Here is a 12436-nt window from a genome sequence, read left to right as displayed (position 1 = left end):
TGCAGAGATGTTAGCCGCCCTTTTCCTGACTCTAGACTAGTCCCGAATTGAGGGAAGATCCGCCCCGGTGATCCTCTGTGCAGACCTGATTGTTTGTTGCAGTTTGGACCAGTCTTGTTCTGTAGGGTTAGCCAAACCACACAATGATGGAGGATCACAGGACAGACTGAACAATGGCGGTGTAGGAAATGACCAGCAGCTCCTGTGGAAGATTGTACTTCTAGAGCTGAGCTGACAATGTCAGTGCAGTCTTTTTAAAAAAATCATGCCTAAAAAAATCCTAAATAATAACTTTGACTGTTTTTATTGATCTAAAATATCTCCAGGATTGGGCTCTATGCGATTATCAATTAATTTAAAATTATCCAACCGAATCTCATGGTCACTCTTTGAAGTTCTGTAACATAACATCAAATTTTCACAGATTTTAAAAAAAAATCTATTGTTCCCTTCTGAATAACTTAAAACGTAACAGAAAATGTGCTTTATCTAGTGAAAACATAATGAAGGGTAGGTTTAGGACATTTGACCTGTGTCCCACTTTAGCAGTAACAGCTAATGTGTTAACAATGAAAACCTTACAGCAAATTACATTTGATTAAAATAAAAGAAATCATGATATAGAATTTTTCCTTTCTTTGACATTTTTTTACTTTTACACTTAAAAGTATATTTGACCTCCAGAGAAAAATATTTTGTCGTTCCTCTTGGCAAATATGCAGGGTTGCTTATGTGAAAAAGTCGTATTTTTATTTTATTGTTTTCATTACCACTCCTAAAACTTAGAAGTATAAAAACACTATTTTGATCAGGTTATTATACAGATTTAGTCTATTTTGCAGAATGAATACTAAAGCAGAATTATGACTGAGAACGGCAGTTTTACAAATGCGAATATAACTATTACTATACTCCTACTACTTTAGGAGCTGTGCATCAAACCAACGGTGCTTTTTTAACCACTAGTCTCTGAGGCACCACTATTCACAGCAGTCCTGATTTCTGTCAGCTGTAGTCCAGTTAGCAGAAGCTTCGTTCTGTGTAAAAAGATTACACTGGCTATCAATTCACAGAGCAGGTGAGCTTTTCCCCTACTTTTCCCCCACGGCCACAACTGTTTAAAAGCTGATTACGGCTCCTCGGTTAGATGGCAGGTGGTCTTCGGATGTGATTTGGACCGGGTCTTTGGCAACTCGGGGGAGGAACGTGTGCGTGCACTGCAAAAACGGAACTAAAAATAAGTTAAAATGTTCTTAAAATTAGTGTATTTGTTGGTAAATAAGATGATCTGCTAATAGAACAAGATATTTGCACTTAAAATAGGAACAATTCATCTCCATCTTATTTCAAGTACAGTATATCTAATTATCTTATTTTAGGGGTCAAAATCCTCATTCCATTGACAGATAATATCATTTCTAGGACAAAAACACATATTTTAAGAACATTTTACTGAGTTTTAGATCCGTTTTTGCAGTGTGTTTTCCGACAGATCACAATCAAAAGAGCAGAGTCGTCAGTCCTGCTAAAAGCTGAGCTAACAGGGTTTTATGTATGCATGTGTAAACGAGTGGCTCTCTGTGCTGTGACCCACCTCTGTGCCACGCAGAGCTCAGCCGCACATGGAAGGCAGATCAACCCGAAATCTATTGCTGCACACATGCAGAGAGACCTTGGCACACACTGAGGACACTGCAGGATTTAGGTTAATATGTTTGCTAATGCTTTGCAACTGTAATACCACACGAGAAGAGAATGACGGGGTCTGCAGGGATACCAGATCATCTGCAGTTAAAATAAAAGGAACAAGTTTTTTTTTTTTTTTTTACTTACCAGATTTAATTTATATTCTGGCGCCTTTTCAGCCGCGATCTACATCAGACGGTGTGTTCCTACCTGCCCATTCATGCCCATCCCTTTGATCGCCGTTGTTCCTCCCATTGTGATTGTTGCTCATACAGGACCCGATCAAAGGGTTCAGCTGCTACTGGCTCTTTAGATTCATTTATTTATTTTTTTACATGTGTTTTGTAAAATAATTACATCAGCATTTTTGGTTTATTGTGGATTTTCCTCTAATTTTTCGGCCCAATTTGAAAAATTATTGTATTCTCCATAGCAGTTGACTGCTTATATTTTTAGAAAAAACAAACAGTGCTTCTTTGATTAAGCCTATCGAGAAGCAATAGCTTTTCAGCTTTTATTTACAAACCTGTGTTCCTCAGTTCTTCTACTAAGGGCCACTGACTGTAGCCCTGCTCACGTGTTGAATCCACAGGAATCAGTAAATGGCTAATAATAGTTCAAGGGATGTGAGACAGACATCAAGGCGAGCATGTGAGCCTCTCCTGCTTCCTCTGATAAATGTACAGCGAGCTGTTAAACGACTGGATGTTGGCGCTTTTGATGTGCAGATACAATGGAGAGTGGGAGATGGGGCGAGAAGCTCTGGAGGACATTGTCTACAGGGCCCAGCTGGAGCTTTATTCCCAGCCTCTACTGGTAAGTCTATCACAGTACAGATTAATTTCATATCCAATTCTGTCATATTTATTTAGGTCCACATTTAACCAAAGGAGTCACATTTATTCCACTACAAATGTCAGATTTGTATCATTATTGCAAACAGTCCACTTCAGTACAGATTTCAATACACTGGATGTTATACTCTGCTAAAAAAACACTAAAAGAGCACTTCTTAACCAGTCAGTGAAACCTCTGGTTAAGTTTGTTAATCAATGTCATCTGTTCTGGCCTTAATGAAATTAAAAACAGGGGCACTAAAGGGGCAGCAATGAGACGACCCCACAAACAGGAATGGTTTTGCAGCTGCACTGCAGTTAAACTTTTCTTGAAATGAGTGTATTTGTACTTTATTTGAGCAGGTAAATAACATTATCTGCCAATGGAATAAGTGATTTTAACCCTAAAATAAGATATTTAGATATAATGCACTTGAAATAAGTTGATGCAGATAAGTTCTTCCTATTTTAAGAGTGCAAAAATCTTATTCCATTGGCAGATTATCTTATTTACCTGCTCAAATTAGTACAAATGCATTCATTTCAAGAAAATTTTAACTTATTTTTAGTTCTGTTTTTGCAGTTGGAGGCCGCGGACATGTTTGTTTCCTGGCTTTTTGACTGCTTTTCAGTAGTTTTCCATTGGACCAGGATCAGCGTCACTACTAGTCGCAGGAGGTGATGCCTGGAAACTACACAGGTTGCAACTGGCAGTCCAACTCCATAAGGATGACACGTCAATCGTGCCATTGCCAGAAAGTTTTGCTGTGCCTCCCAGCATAGTCTCAGGCGCACGGATGAGATTTAGAGAGAAAGGCAGGTGCCCTAGGAGAGGTGGACAGGGCTATCGGAGGTCCTTAACTTGTCAGCAGGACCCAATTGTTCAGTTGAGCAACCAGCTAGAGATCTAGAGGATGGTCATATAGATAAAACACAGATTATTGGGTCAGAAGTACTTTCGAGGGAGAACCTGGAGAGAAAGTGCAAAGTTAATGGCAGCAATAAGTTCTTGAATGGCTTTTTCCGTAAAGGAAACAGAGAATCACTGACCCAAGGGTACCTTCTATGTAAAAACATTAAAAAATAACAAGGTTAATGGAAGCAATAAGTTCTTGAATGGCTTTTTCCATAAAGGAAACAGAGATTAACTGACCCAAGGGTACCTTCTATGTAAAAACATTAAAAAATAACAAGGTTAATGGAAGCAAAAAGTTCTTGAATGGCTTTTTCCATAAAGGAAACAGAGAATCACTGACCCAAGGGTACCTTCTATGTAAAAACATTAAAAAATAACAAGGTTAATGGCAGCAATAAGTTCTTGAATGGCTTTTTCCGTAAAGGAAACAGAGATTAACTGACCCAAGGGTACCTTCTATGTAAAAACATTAAAAAATAACAAGGTTAATGGAAGCAATAGGTCAATCAATGGCTTTGTCTGTGAAAGTAAAACAGATTCACACAGTGTACCAGGACTACTTTATATGGGAAAAAGAAACAAATAGTACCCATAGTTACAGCCAGGATATAAACAGACACTGTGGGCCAGGAACACTTTCTATGAAAAGAAAAAAAACAATTTCCTGCTGTTCAACTGGGACTGGTATGTTGCACGTTTCAGTGATGCCCTCTGTTTGTGCGTCCACCTCAGCTGGGGAACGCCATGAAGAACTCTCTGCCAGAGAGCGCTCCCGAAGCGCAGCGGGGACGCAAAGTGCTTCAGGTGGAGGTGACCCCCACCATCAGCCGTATATCCATCTCAGCAATCACCACGGCCTCCATACGCCGCCACCGCTGGAAGAGAGAGGGTAAGACTAAAGCCTCGGGGAGCCAAACACTGGGGAAGGGAGCTGCCGTGCAGGAGGAACCGCAGCACTCGGCAGGGGAGAGCGTTTCTAGCTTTAAAGGAAGCAGATTCAGTCCCGATGACGCTGTTGAGCATACAGTTTGTCCCTCCCCTCCGTTTTAACAGAAGGCCGCAAGCATTTGGTGAGAAATGATTTTTCTGGCGTTTGTCCTCATCAGAGGAGAAAATCTGTTCGCTTTGTAAACTGGTCGCACCATTAGAATAATTTTAATGGCGTTTTGTGTAGTCATTGTTGGTAGTTGTGCTCATATAAGGGCCCATTCATACCTCACGTAAAAGACGGATACGTGTGGAGTGTTTCATACGTTCTAACCATGGATTTCGTCCATATTTTGACACGAAAATTGGGAGCTTACGATTACAGACGAAACGGATCAATACGGAGCAATACTACCGGAAACGGTGGGGGCGCTATTGAGTTTGTAGTACAAAATGTCAACAAAATCACGAAGAAGGTTATAATTCTGGGCTTTAAACAATGGCGGGATTCGAGGAACGACTTGCGGAGCTTTTCCGCAACTACCCACACATATATGATGTGTCGTGTCCGGGGCACAGGGACAAATAAAAAGTTTACTTACGGAGCAAATACAACAATATCACGTCTTGGACCATCGCCATGGTTGATCAGTGACGAATCATTGGCGCCCAGCACTGCCACCTAGAGGAAATATTGGTTATTGCGCACCTCAACGGACGGAGGTATGAAGGAGTCAACGGATAGAACGTACGGACAGAAATACGGACGTGTAGGCCAAACGTAGGGTATGAATGGGCCTTAAGTCTGTGTTCAAGTGCTTGTTTCACTCATTGCTCCCTAGTGCTTTTTTTTTTTTCTGTGTTTATTTTTCTTTGCTTATTTTGTCTCGTCAGTCAAGAGCGTTTTGTTCTTTATATCACCCGTGCGTATTAGAGTTTAAAGTCAACAAAATGGCGGCTGTATATTCAGGCGACTGGTGGGCTAGTTAACTGTGAGGACGTTTCAGAAAACTATTACTTCGTATGTGCCCAGGATGGGACCCGGCTGAGCTGAAGGGTCGCTGCTAACAAAGACACGCATCTCCTCATCTGTGTTGTTGATCCCAGATTGTTTTGACTACTCAACCGATGCAGAGTTGACCCTCACCATCAGTCCTCCTAGCCTCGTCCAGCACCACCACCAGCACCAGCACCGCCGCCACGACCCTCCCAGGGAACCTGCAGCTAAAGCGGATAGAGGAGGGCGGCATCACAGCCACCACAGCAACAGCAGCAGCAGCAGCAGCGTCATTCCCCCCATCACATTCGAGGGTAGGGGACAGGGGCGGCCACTCTTAGGATCGAGGGTCTCCCGAAGAGGTGGCCCCTGTGATCTTCATCCTCCTGCTCCTCCTCCTCCTCCTCCTCCTGCTACCCCTCCTCAACTCGAGGCGGTTAACTCTGCCGTTGCTGCCTCCTCACTTCCCCAGAGTATACTAACTCATCCCGCCTATAAAGACCCCCAGTCAACCGACCTTCTGCTTCCAGACCAGTACTACTTTCTGCTGCATTTTACTCGTGGAAGAGTTGCCTATTCTGGGGTTGAAGGAAGTGTTTGCTAGAGGCCGTTCTGCATGGGGCCCGTCATCATATTGCTCTTTTATTCCTCATCATTCCTTCAACTTCAGACCGCTCCCCTTGTCACTCACTGAGCCCGCAGCTGGACCCTCTTCTCGGGGCTCTCTCAGCTCTCTGTGTCTGATAATTGGTGTTTTTTTTTTTTTTTCAAATGACAACATGTCAGGTTTTTATTTTATTTCTTAACGGGCACAGAGGCCTCGACATCTTGCTTCAGTACCGCCCCTGACGCGTTGGCTTTCGGGCCAGCAGCAGCAGCAGCCATCTGCTGCAGGAAGAGGAATCTGCAGCGGCACTCTGGGCTCATCTTAACATGTCGTTTCTCTGCTCCTCAGCTCAGTGAGTGAGAAAGAGCTCTGCATGCACTCGCCTCAGCAAGCTTCGGTGATTTCAGCTCAGACATTACACCTTTGCATCTCTGACTTGGCCGAATGAATTAATTGAGTCTGAAATTTGAAAAAAGCAAAGACGACTCCGCTGCCCATTTTGTCTCATCGTGTGTGTGTGTGTGTGTGTGTGTGTGTGTGTGTGTGTGTGTGTCCATCGTCCTCCCCGAACCTCAGTCAGACCAAGGATCGGCTCATTTCCTTCGTCATGGTCAGTGTTTGTCTGAGCGCCATCTAGTGTCCTTCCAGTGATTTCTCACTGAACTCAGTGCGGCTGTGGGGAAATAAAAAAAAGATCCTTTAACATATTTGATTGTTTGGAAATCTGATCAGCCGCCGGCTGTCTGTGATCACTGGACGTTTGCTTGCAAAACGAAAAAAAAAAAAAAACATCCACCTAAATCTGCCGTATTTACTTTTGGGCTGCGTTGCTTCCACGTTGGAATCAGTTTGCGATTTTGCACGTTTGCATTAATTTTGCACCGCATTGTGTCATTTGTGTTTTGATTGTCAGAAATTAGATTCGTTTGTCTTCAAAGCACAAAAGCTCACAGCATGTTTTGGGTTAATTCATCTGTTGTCGAAAGGGTAAAACTCTTAAAAGAAGGCGGGCTTTGAGTTTTTTTTTGGTTTTTTTCTAGTCTATAATCACATTTTAATTAGAACTCAAACCATTTCTACTTGCAGTTGTCTGTAAAAGTATTCACACCCTTTGACTTTTTCCATATTATAACCCCCAAAAATGTATTATATTAGGATTTAATGTGATGGACCAAGACAAACATACATTAGTTATTGCATAGAGGTTTGGGGTAATACGTACAAAAGTAATCTAGATTCACTTATCAAACTTCAGAAAAAAGCCTTACGAATCATTCATAATGTTGGATTCAGAGATCATACTAATGCACTTTTCTTAAAATCTCACATAATGAAAATCGAAGACTTAATCAAATTTAAAACTCTTGCTGTAGTGTACAAAGCAAGCCGTGATCTACTTCCTGTCAATATACAAAAAATGTTCAACAGTAGAGAAGAGAATTACAATTTGAGAGGAGAATTTGTGTTGAGAAGATGTGGCGTTCACACCACACTTAAAAGTCTGGGGCTCAGCCAAGCAGGAGTTGTGTTGTGGAATGGCTTAGATATAGAAATAAAAAGGGGTACCACGCTAAGACAATTTAAAAGCAGGTATAAATATGTCATCTTTAAAAAAATATGCATGTAACCCAAACATTTAAATGTGATAATTTGTAACATTTTCAATAAGTACTGCTAGATATCTTCTTCTGTACAGTTGCTTTAAAATAAGACACCGTATTAATGTAAGTGTGCTTTGATTTGTAATGCCATTTATCAAAAGACTGCATATGTTACATGACATGAATATTGTAATTGGGGGTAGGTTCTTATAAGTTCTCTGAACTTCTACCTACTCCTTTTGAGCACTACTAAAATGTCTTAACATTTCAATGTAAATCTTACTTGTAAGTAGTGCATAACTGTGAAGTGGATAGAAAGGGATTTATGATTTGGAGAAGGTTTCACAAAAAAAAAAAAATCTAATAGGTGTAGTTTTCATATGTAATCCCTCCGTTTCCCAATGACGGCCGTAAATATAGTCCAGTTTTCTTTAGACGTCACCTAATTAGATAATGTAGACCACATGCGGCCAGAGCTTCAATGACATGCTTCAGAGCAAAGCATGGCCTAGTCAAAGTCCAGACCCTATGGTCTGTGGCAAGACTTGAACATTGTTGTTTATAGATATTTCTCCATCCAGTCTGAATGAGTTTTAACTATCCTGCGGAGAAGAATGAGCCAAAAATGTCTCCAGTTTCTAGACGTACAAAAACGCCTGCCCCCTAAAGGACCGCAGCTGTAATTGCAGCATGAGCTGAATATATAAACTATTGACTAAGAGGGACTGACACCAAATCCACTCCATAAAATTAAATATTTATGTTTGTGAAAAAAACAACAACAATGATTCATTTTACAGTTATATCTATTTCTTCCTGTGTTGGTCAATCACATGCAATCCTAATAAAAAATCCGTTCATGTTTTTGTTTGTAATGTGATTAAATGTGAAAAGGTTTGTGGGGTATGAACTCTTTTGCAGGTAACAAACTTAAAAACGATCGTCATAGAGAACTAGGGAGCAATATCCTTTCTGCGCTCCATGTTTCATGACTGATTCAGTCCAAAAATAAACACTTTGGATTATGAGTTGAACCATGAAATCCAACCATCTGGATCTGTAGTTACAGAAAACTGCTGTCAGAGGGTGAACGTAGTCTAGATGATGTTTGTGATGATGATGATGATGATGATGATGCAGCTTAGACTCCAGAACCTTTTAGTTTGGCTTTAGGGCGTCCTGCAGAGGGCCTTCTGTAAGCCTCGTGGGCCGTCGGCTCTGACTGGAGGCCTCGTAGACTCCGGCTCACCTCAGGGTGTCCAAGTGTCAACGCTGTGCTGCGGAAGAACCGAGGGACGGGGCAGGAGAGCATGCGTCTTCTCCTCATGTTATCTGCATGCCAATCCAGACCTTTTTCTTCTCGGCTTTGCAATTAATTTTTGGTGCCGTCTGTGGTCCCCCCTCCCCCCCAGTTCTCCAGTTCTGCTTGTCCCAGCGATGCATGACGGAGAGAGATGGAGACTGCCAGTTTCTTCTGTTTGGCAGCCTTTACCCTGCACACTGTACTGCTAATGATGTGCTTGGTTTTTCTAACATGTTTTTTGGTTTTGGTTTTTTTTCTTTTCAGCTTTCATTGGTGTGCCGTAATGAATATTTTTTTGCTTAACCTTTTAAATGTCATGTCAATAATGTGTGTGTTTTTTAAAGAGGTTTTTATCAGAAGAAATTTTCTGGGGATACAAACCGATCAGATCTGAGGTCAAACATACAAACAACAGAGTTAGTCCTGCAACACCGGCACCAACTGGGGGTTTGCATATTTGGAGTAATTAACAAGACTTGATTTAGTTAAAGGCAAAAAATCAGTAGTTAGGAGCGGGGCCATGTGTTGCTAAATAAATCTGTTAGTGTTTGTTTTTTTAACCTGAGGACATCGTCTCAAAAAGAATTAGAATTAGAATTAGCATCGGGACTTTTTTATTCCACCTTTGTCGACCACAGCGATATGCAGTCTTGGGTTCACTGTTTTATCTTTTCATATCTTAGAAGATCCCCCCCTCATTCAGAATAAACGTTTAAGCACTTGAAAAAGAGCATAAACATAAAGTGAGATTAATCTAAAGTTTTAGTTTTCCCCCTTTGGACACAAAATACATTAGAACAAGAAAAGCAGTCAATTTTAGAACTGTTACTGACCCCGTGTGGCAATTTTCATAACAAATTTGGGTTGCGGTGCATTTTTTTTTTTCAGTGCAGAACACAGTTTAGTAACTGAATCTTCCAATAGCATGCAAAACTATTTTGCAAAATAGTCCTCTATAGATTAGATTTGTGGCCCCTTTTTTTTTTTTTTTTTTTTGTAAAGCTTCAGCCCGCCAATACCGATTTCAGATGATTGGGATTTTTCTTTTTCTCTAGAAGATGTTTTTTAAGCATCTAATTGAAAATACTTTCGATGTCCTTCTTGTGTTGAACCACAATTTTTTTTATATTAGAGGTAAATGTCACACTGTGTGCATTGGAGAGCAATTGGTGTAAAACAAGATTAAAATATTTTGAACCGACGACAAAATAGCATCTTACATTGGCGACCAGCGCGGCTAAAAGCTGAAAAAAACCATGTTATCCTTCTTTTTCCTTGGAGGATTTTGTTCCCAGAACTGTGTTTAGCCTTCCTGTTAGCTGTCGGAAGTGTCGCTCTCTCTTGCGGGCTCGTTCAACCACAAGCCCTCGTTTTGGTGTAAAAGCGACTGTGGTAGCAGTACAATGTTGTTAAGGTTGTGAATTTCTTATCTTATAGGCTATTCAGCGGAAAATACATTCCCCAAAACTTACAGCGTTCTAGGAAGTTTCGTTAAAACATTCGTCTCCCGTTTGTTTCATCTGCGCCTTGCTCACTTCTGCTGTGCCTTGGCTTTTTGTCCTCAGATGCTGACGGCTTAAGCGTCGGGGAGGATTCCTTCAACATCAACGATCCGGATGAAGGGTTCTCCTCGGGGGCCTCCAACAGCAGCCAGCCCAGCGGCACCAAGGCCGGTGGCAGCGTGGGGCAGAGGGGGGGCAGCCTGAACAGCAGCAGCAGCAGCATCAAGAAAGCCATCACAGCTCGGCTGTCCAGGGACAGGGAGAAGGAGCGGGAGAAGGAGAAGGAGAGGGAGAAGGAGCGGGAGAAGGAGAGAGAAAAGGAGAAGGAGAGGGAGGCAGAGAAGCAGGCGGAGCTGTGCGTGGATCTGCCGGCTGCAGGAACGAGGCCTCGCCAGAGGCAGCAGTCCCCCCCAGGGAGCATCAAGCTGGACGCCATCCACCTGAGCCCCATAAAGAAGCACCTGAGCTTCCCTGCAGGCCACCCACTGGTCCGGACTGGCAGCACCTCCTCCAGCAAGTCCTTCGACTGCATGAACCTGAACCTGAACGGAGGCGAGGACGAGCGAGACGAGGGGGCGGGAGGCTCCGACAAGGAAACGGGGCCCCTACTGGGGGGCTCCCACCGCCACTCCACTGTCAGCCTGCAGGAGGAGCACCTAAACAGGCCGGAGGAGTCCCAGGCCCTCCTGTCTCCTGGGGCCCCTCTGACTAAGCAGTCGCGCTCCCCCAGCTTCAACATGCAGATCATATCACAGGTGTGATGTGCGGCGCAGGGAGCAACAGAAACACACATATTTATTCAGTTTCCTCCACAACCGCTCTACTACGCCAACCTGGTCAGTCTCTGTGTTTATGAGGTGGTGGGGGGGGGGGTCTCCAGATCTCCAGATCTCTGAAGCTTTGTCTCTATCCTTCCAACATCTATTAAAGTTTGACCTGCAGTCACAGCTGGTTAGTTTCTGAGAAGAAGAAGTTGTCGTCCTCCCCCACCGCTGTAACTACAGTCCCTCCAAACAAGCTGAGCATTCCACACACAAAAAACCTTCCTGATAGGGAGGTAATGACAAGAAAAAAAAAAGGATTTCACGTGTAAAGTCTCATAGCATTTCAGATTATTTGAGTTTCTGACTGAATCAGTCGAACCAATCAGCAATAACGCGTCGCTCGTGTGTAGAAAAGCGGGAATCGTCCCCGTCAGGTTGCCACAAAACCAGTGGTGCGGTGAGCTCGTCCGTATTCTATGTTATTCACAGATTAATAGATAAATTGGACATTAAAAATACTAAGAAAAACGGATAACATAAAAGCTCAGTAGCTGTGATTTGGTTGATCGTTTTCTTTTTGCGAAAGGCTCAAGCACTTATGTACCGAACGAATGAAATAAAGTAAGAATGATTGTTTTTCATACTGTAGTCGTGTTAGACAGGCTGAAAAGAAGAGGTATGTTTTGAACGTGTTCAGTGAAGGCTGTGGGGCAGTCATGGGTTTGACCAGTAAAAGTTGAAAGAAGGGTGGAGGATGACTTGAAAAGGAAGAAACCTGCAGTTTGTTCACGAAGCGGCCAGAAAAGGAGGAAACGGCCTGTTTGTCACAAATCAGGCCGATAAAGGGGAAGTTTTTCATCTGAGCAACTCCTTCACCCAGAAATCAGAGACACTTTTGGTATGTCATCTGCGGTGTGGGTCAGCCTGCTCCCCTAAATTCATAAGCCTCCCCTGAACATGTTAGTAATCAGTCTTAGATAAGAGTTAGGAAGTTTGTTCAATTCCCCTTTCATTCCCGGGCTCCTGTGCAATCATTCATACTGATTTCAGTCATAGATGGTTTGATAAATCTTATTTCTGTTCATTTAAAAAAAAAAAATCGGTTTAAACAAACAAACAAACGGTCGTGGTTTAAAAAGGTTTAGATTGTCTTGAGCTTTTACCCGGACAAATCGCACAGAATCGTTCCTGTGCAGCTACACAAGCAGAGTCTTTAGTCTTGCACTGCAAAAAGGGAACTACAAATAAGTGCAATTTTCTTGAAATGTTTGCATTTTTCCTTGATTTGAGCAGGTGA

At 42.4% G+C, this 12436-nt stretch overlaps 1 protein-coding gene across 4 annotated transcripts in view; it reads left to right on the top strand.

The window, feature by feature from the left end:
- The window catches only part of LOC105937182 (protein FAM126B), a 63074-nt gene extending 50638 nt beyond the window's left edge, over nucleotides 1-12436 (top strand). For 3 of the 4 annotated variants that reach the window (XM_012878367.3, XM_036139459.1, XM_036139458.1), the window contains exons 10-13: nucleotides 2415-2502; nucleotides 4171-4327; nucleotides 5473-5676; nucleotides 10439-12436. In XM_012878367.3, the coding sequence (XP_012733821.2) occupies nucleotides 2415-2502; nucleotides 4171-4327; nucleotides 5473-5676; nucleotides 10439-11136 (1147 nt within the window). In that variant the 3' untranslated portion in view covers nucleotides 11137-12436. The remainder of the gene's footprint in view (nucleotides 1-2414; nucleotides 2503-4170; nucleotides 4328-5472; nucleotides 5677-10438) is intronic. The other variant, XM_012878368.3, reaches the window with a different exon arrangement.

Source organism: Fundulus heteroclitus, chromosome 7, assembly GCF_011125445.2.
Source record: "Fundulus heteroclitus isolate FHET01 chromosome 7, MU-UCD_Fhet_4.1, whole genome shotgun sequence".
NCBI lineage: Eukaryota > Metazoa > Chordata > Actinopteri > Cyprinodontiformes > Fundulidae > Fundulus > Fundulus heteroclitus.
Note: the sequence above shows the minus strand (reverse complement) of the source record. Positions and strands in the feature narration are given on the sequence as shown.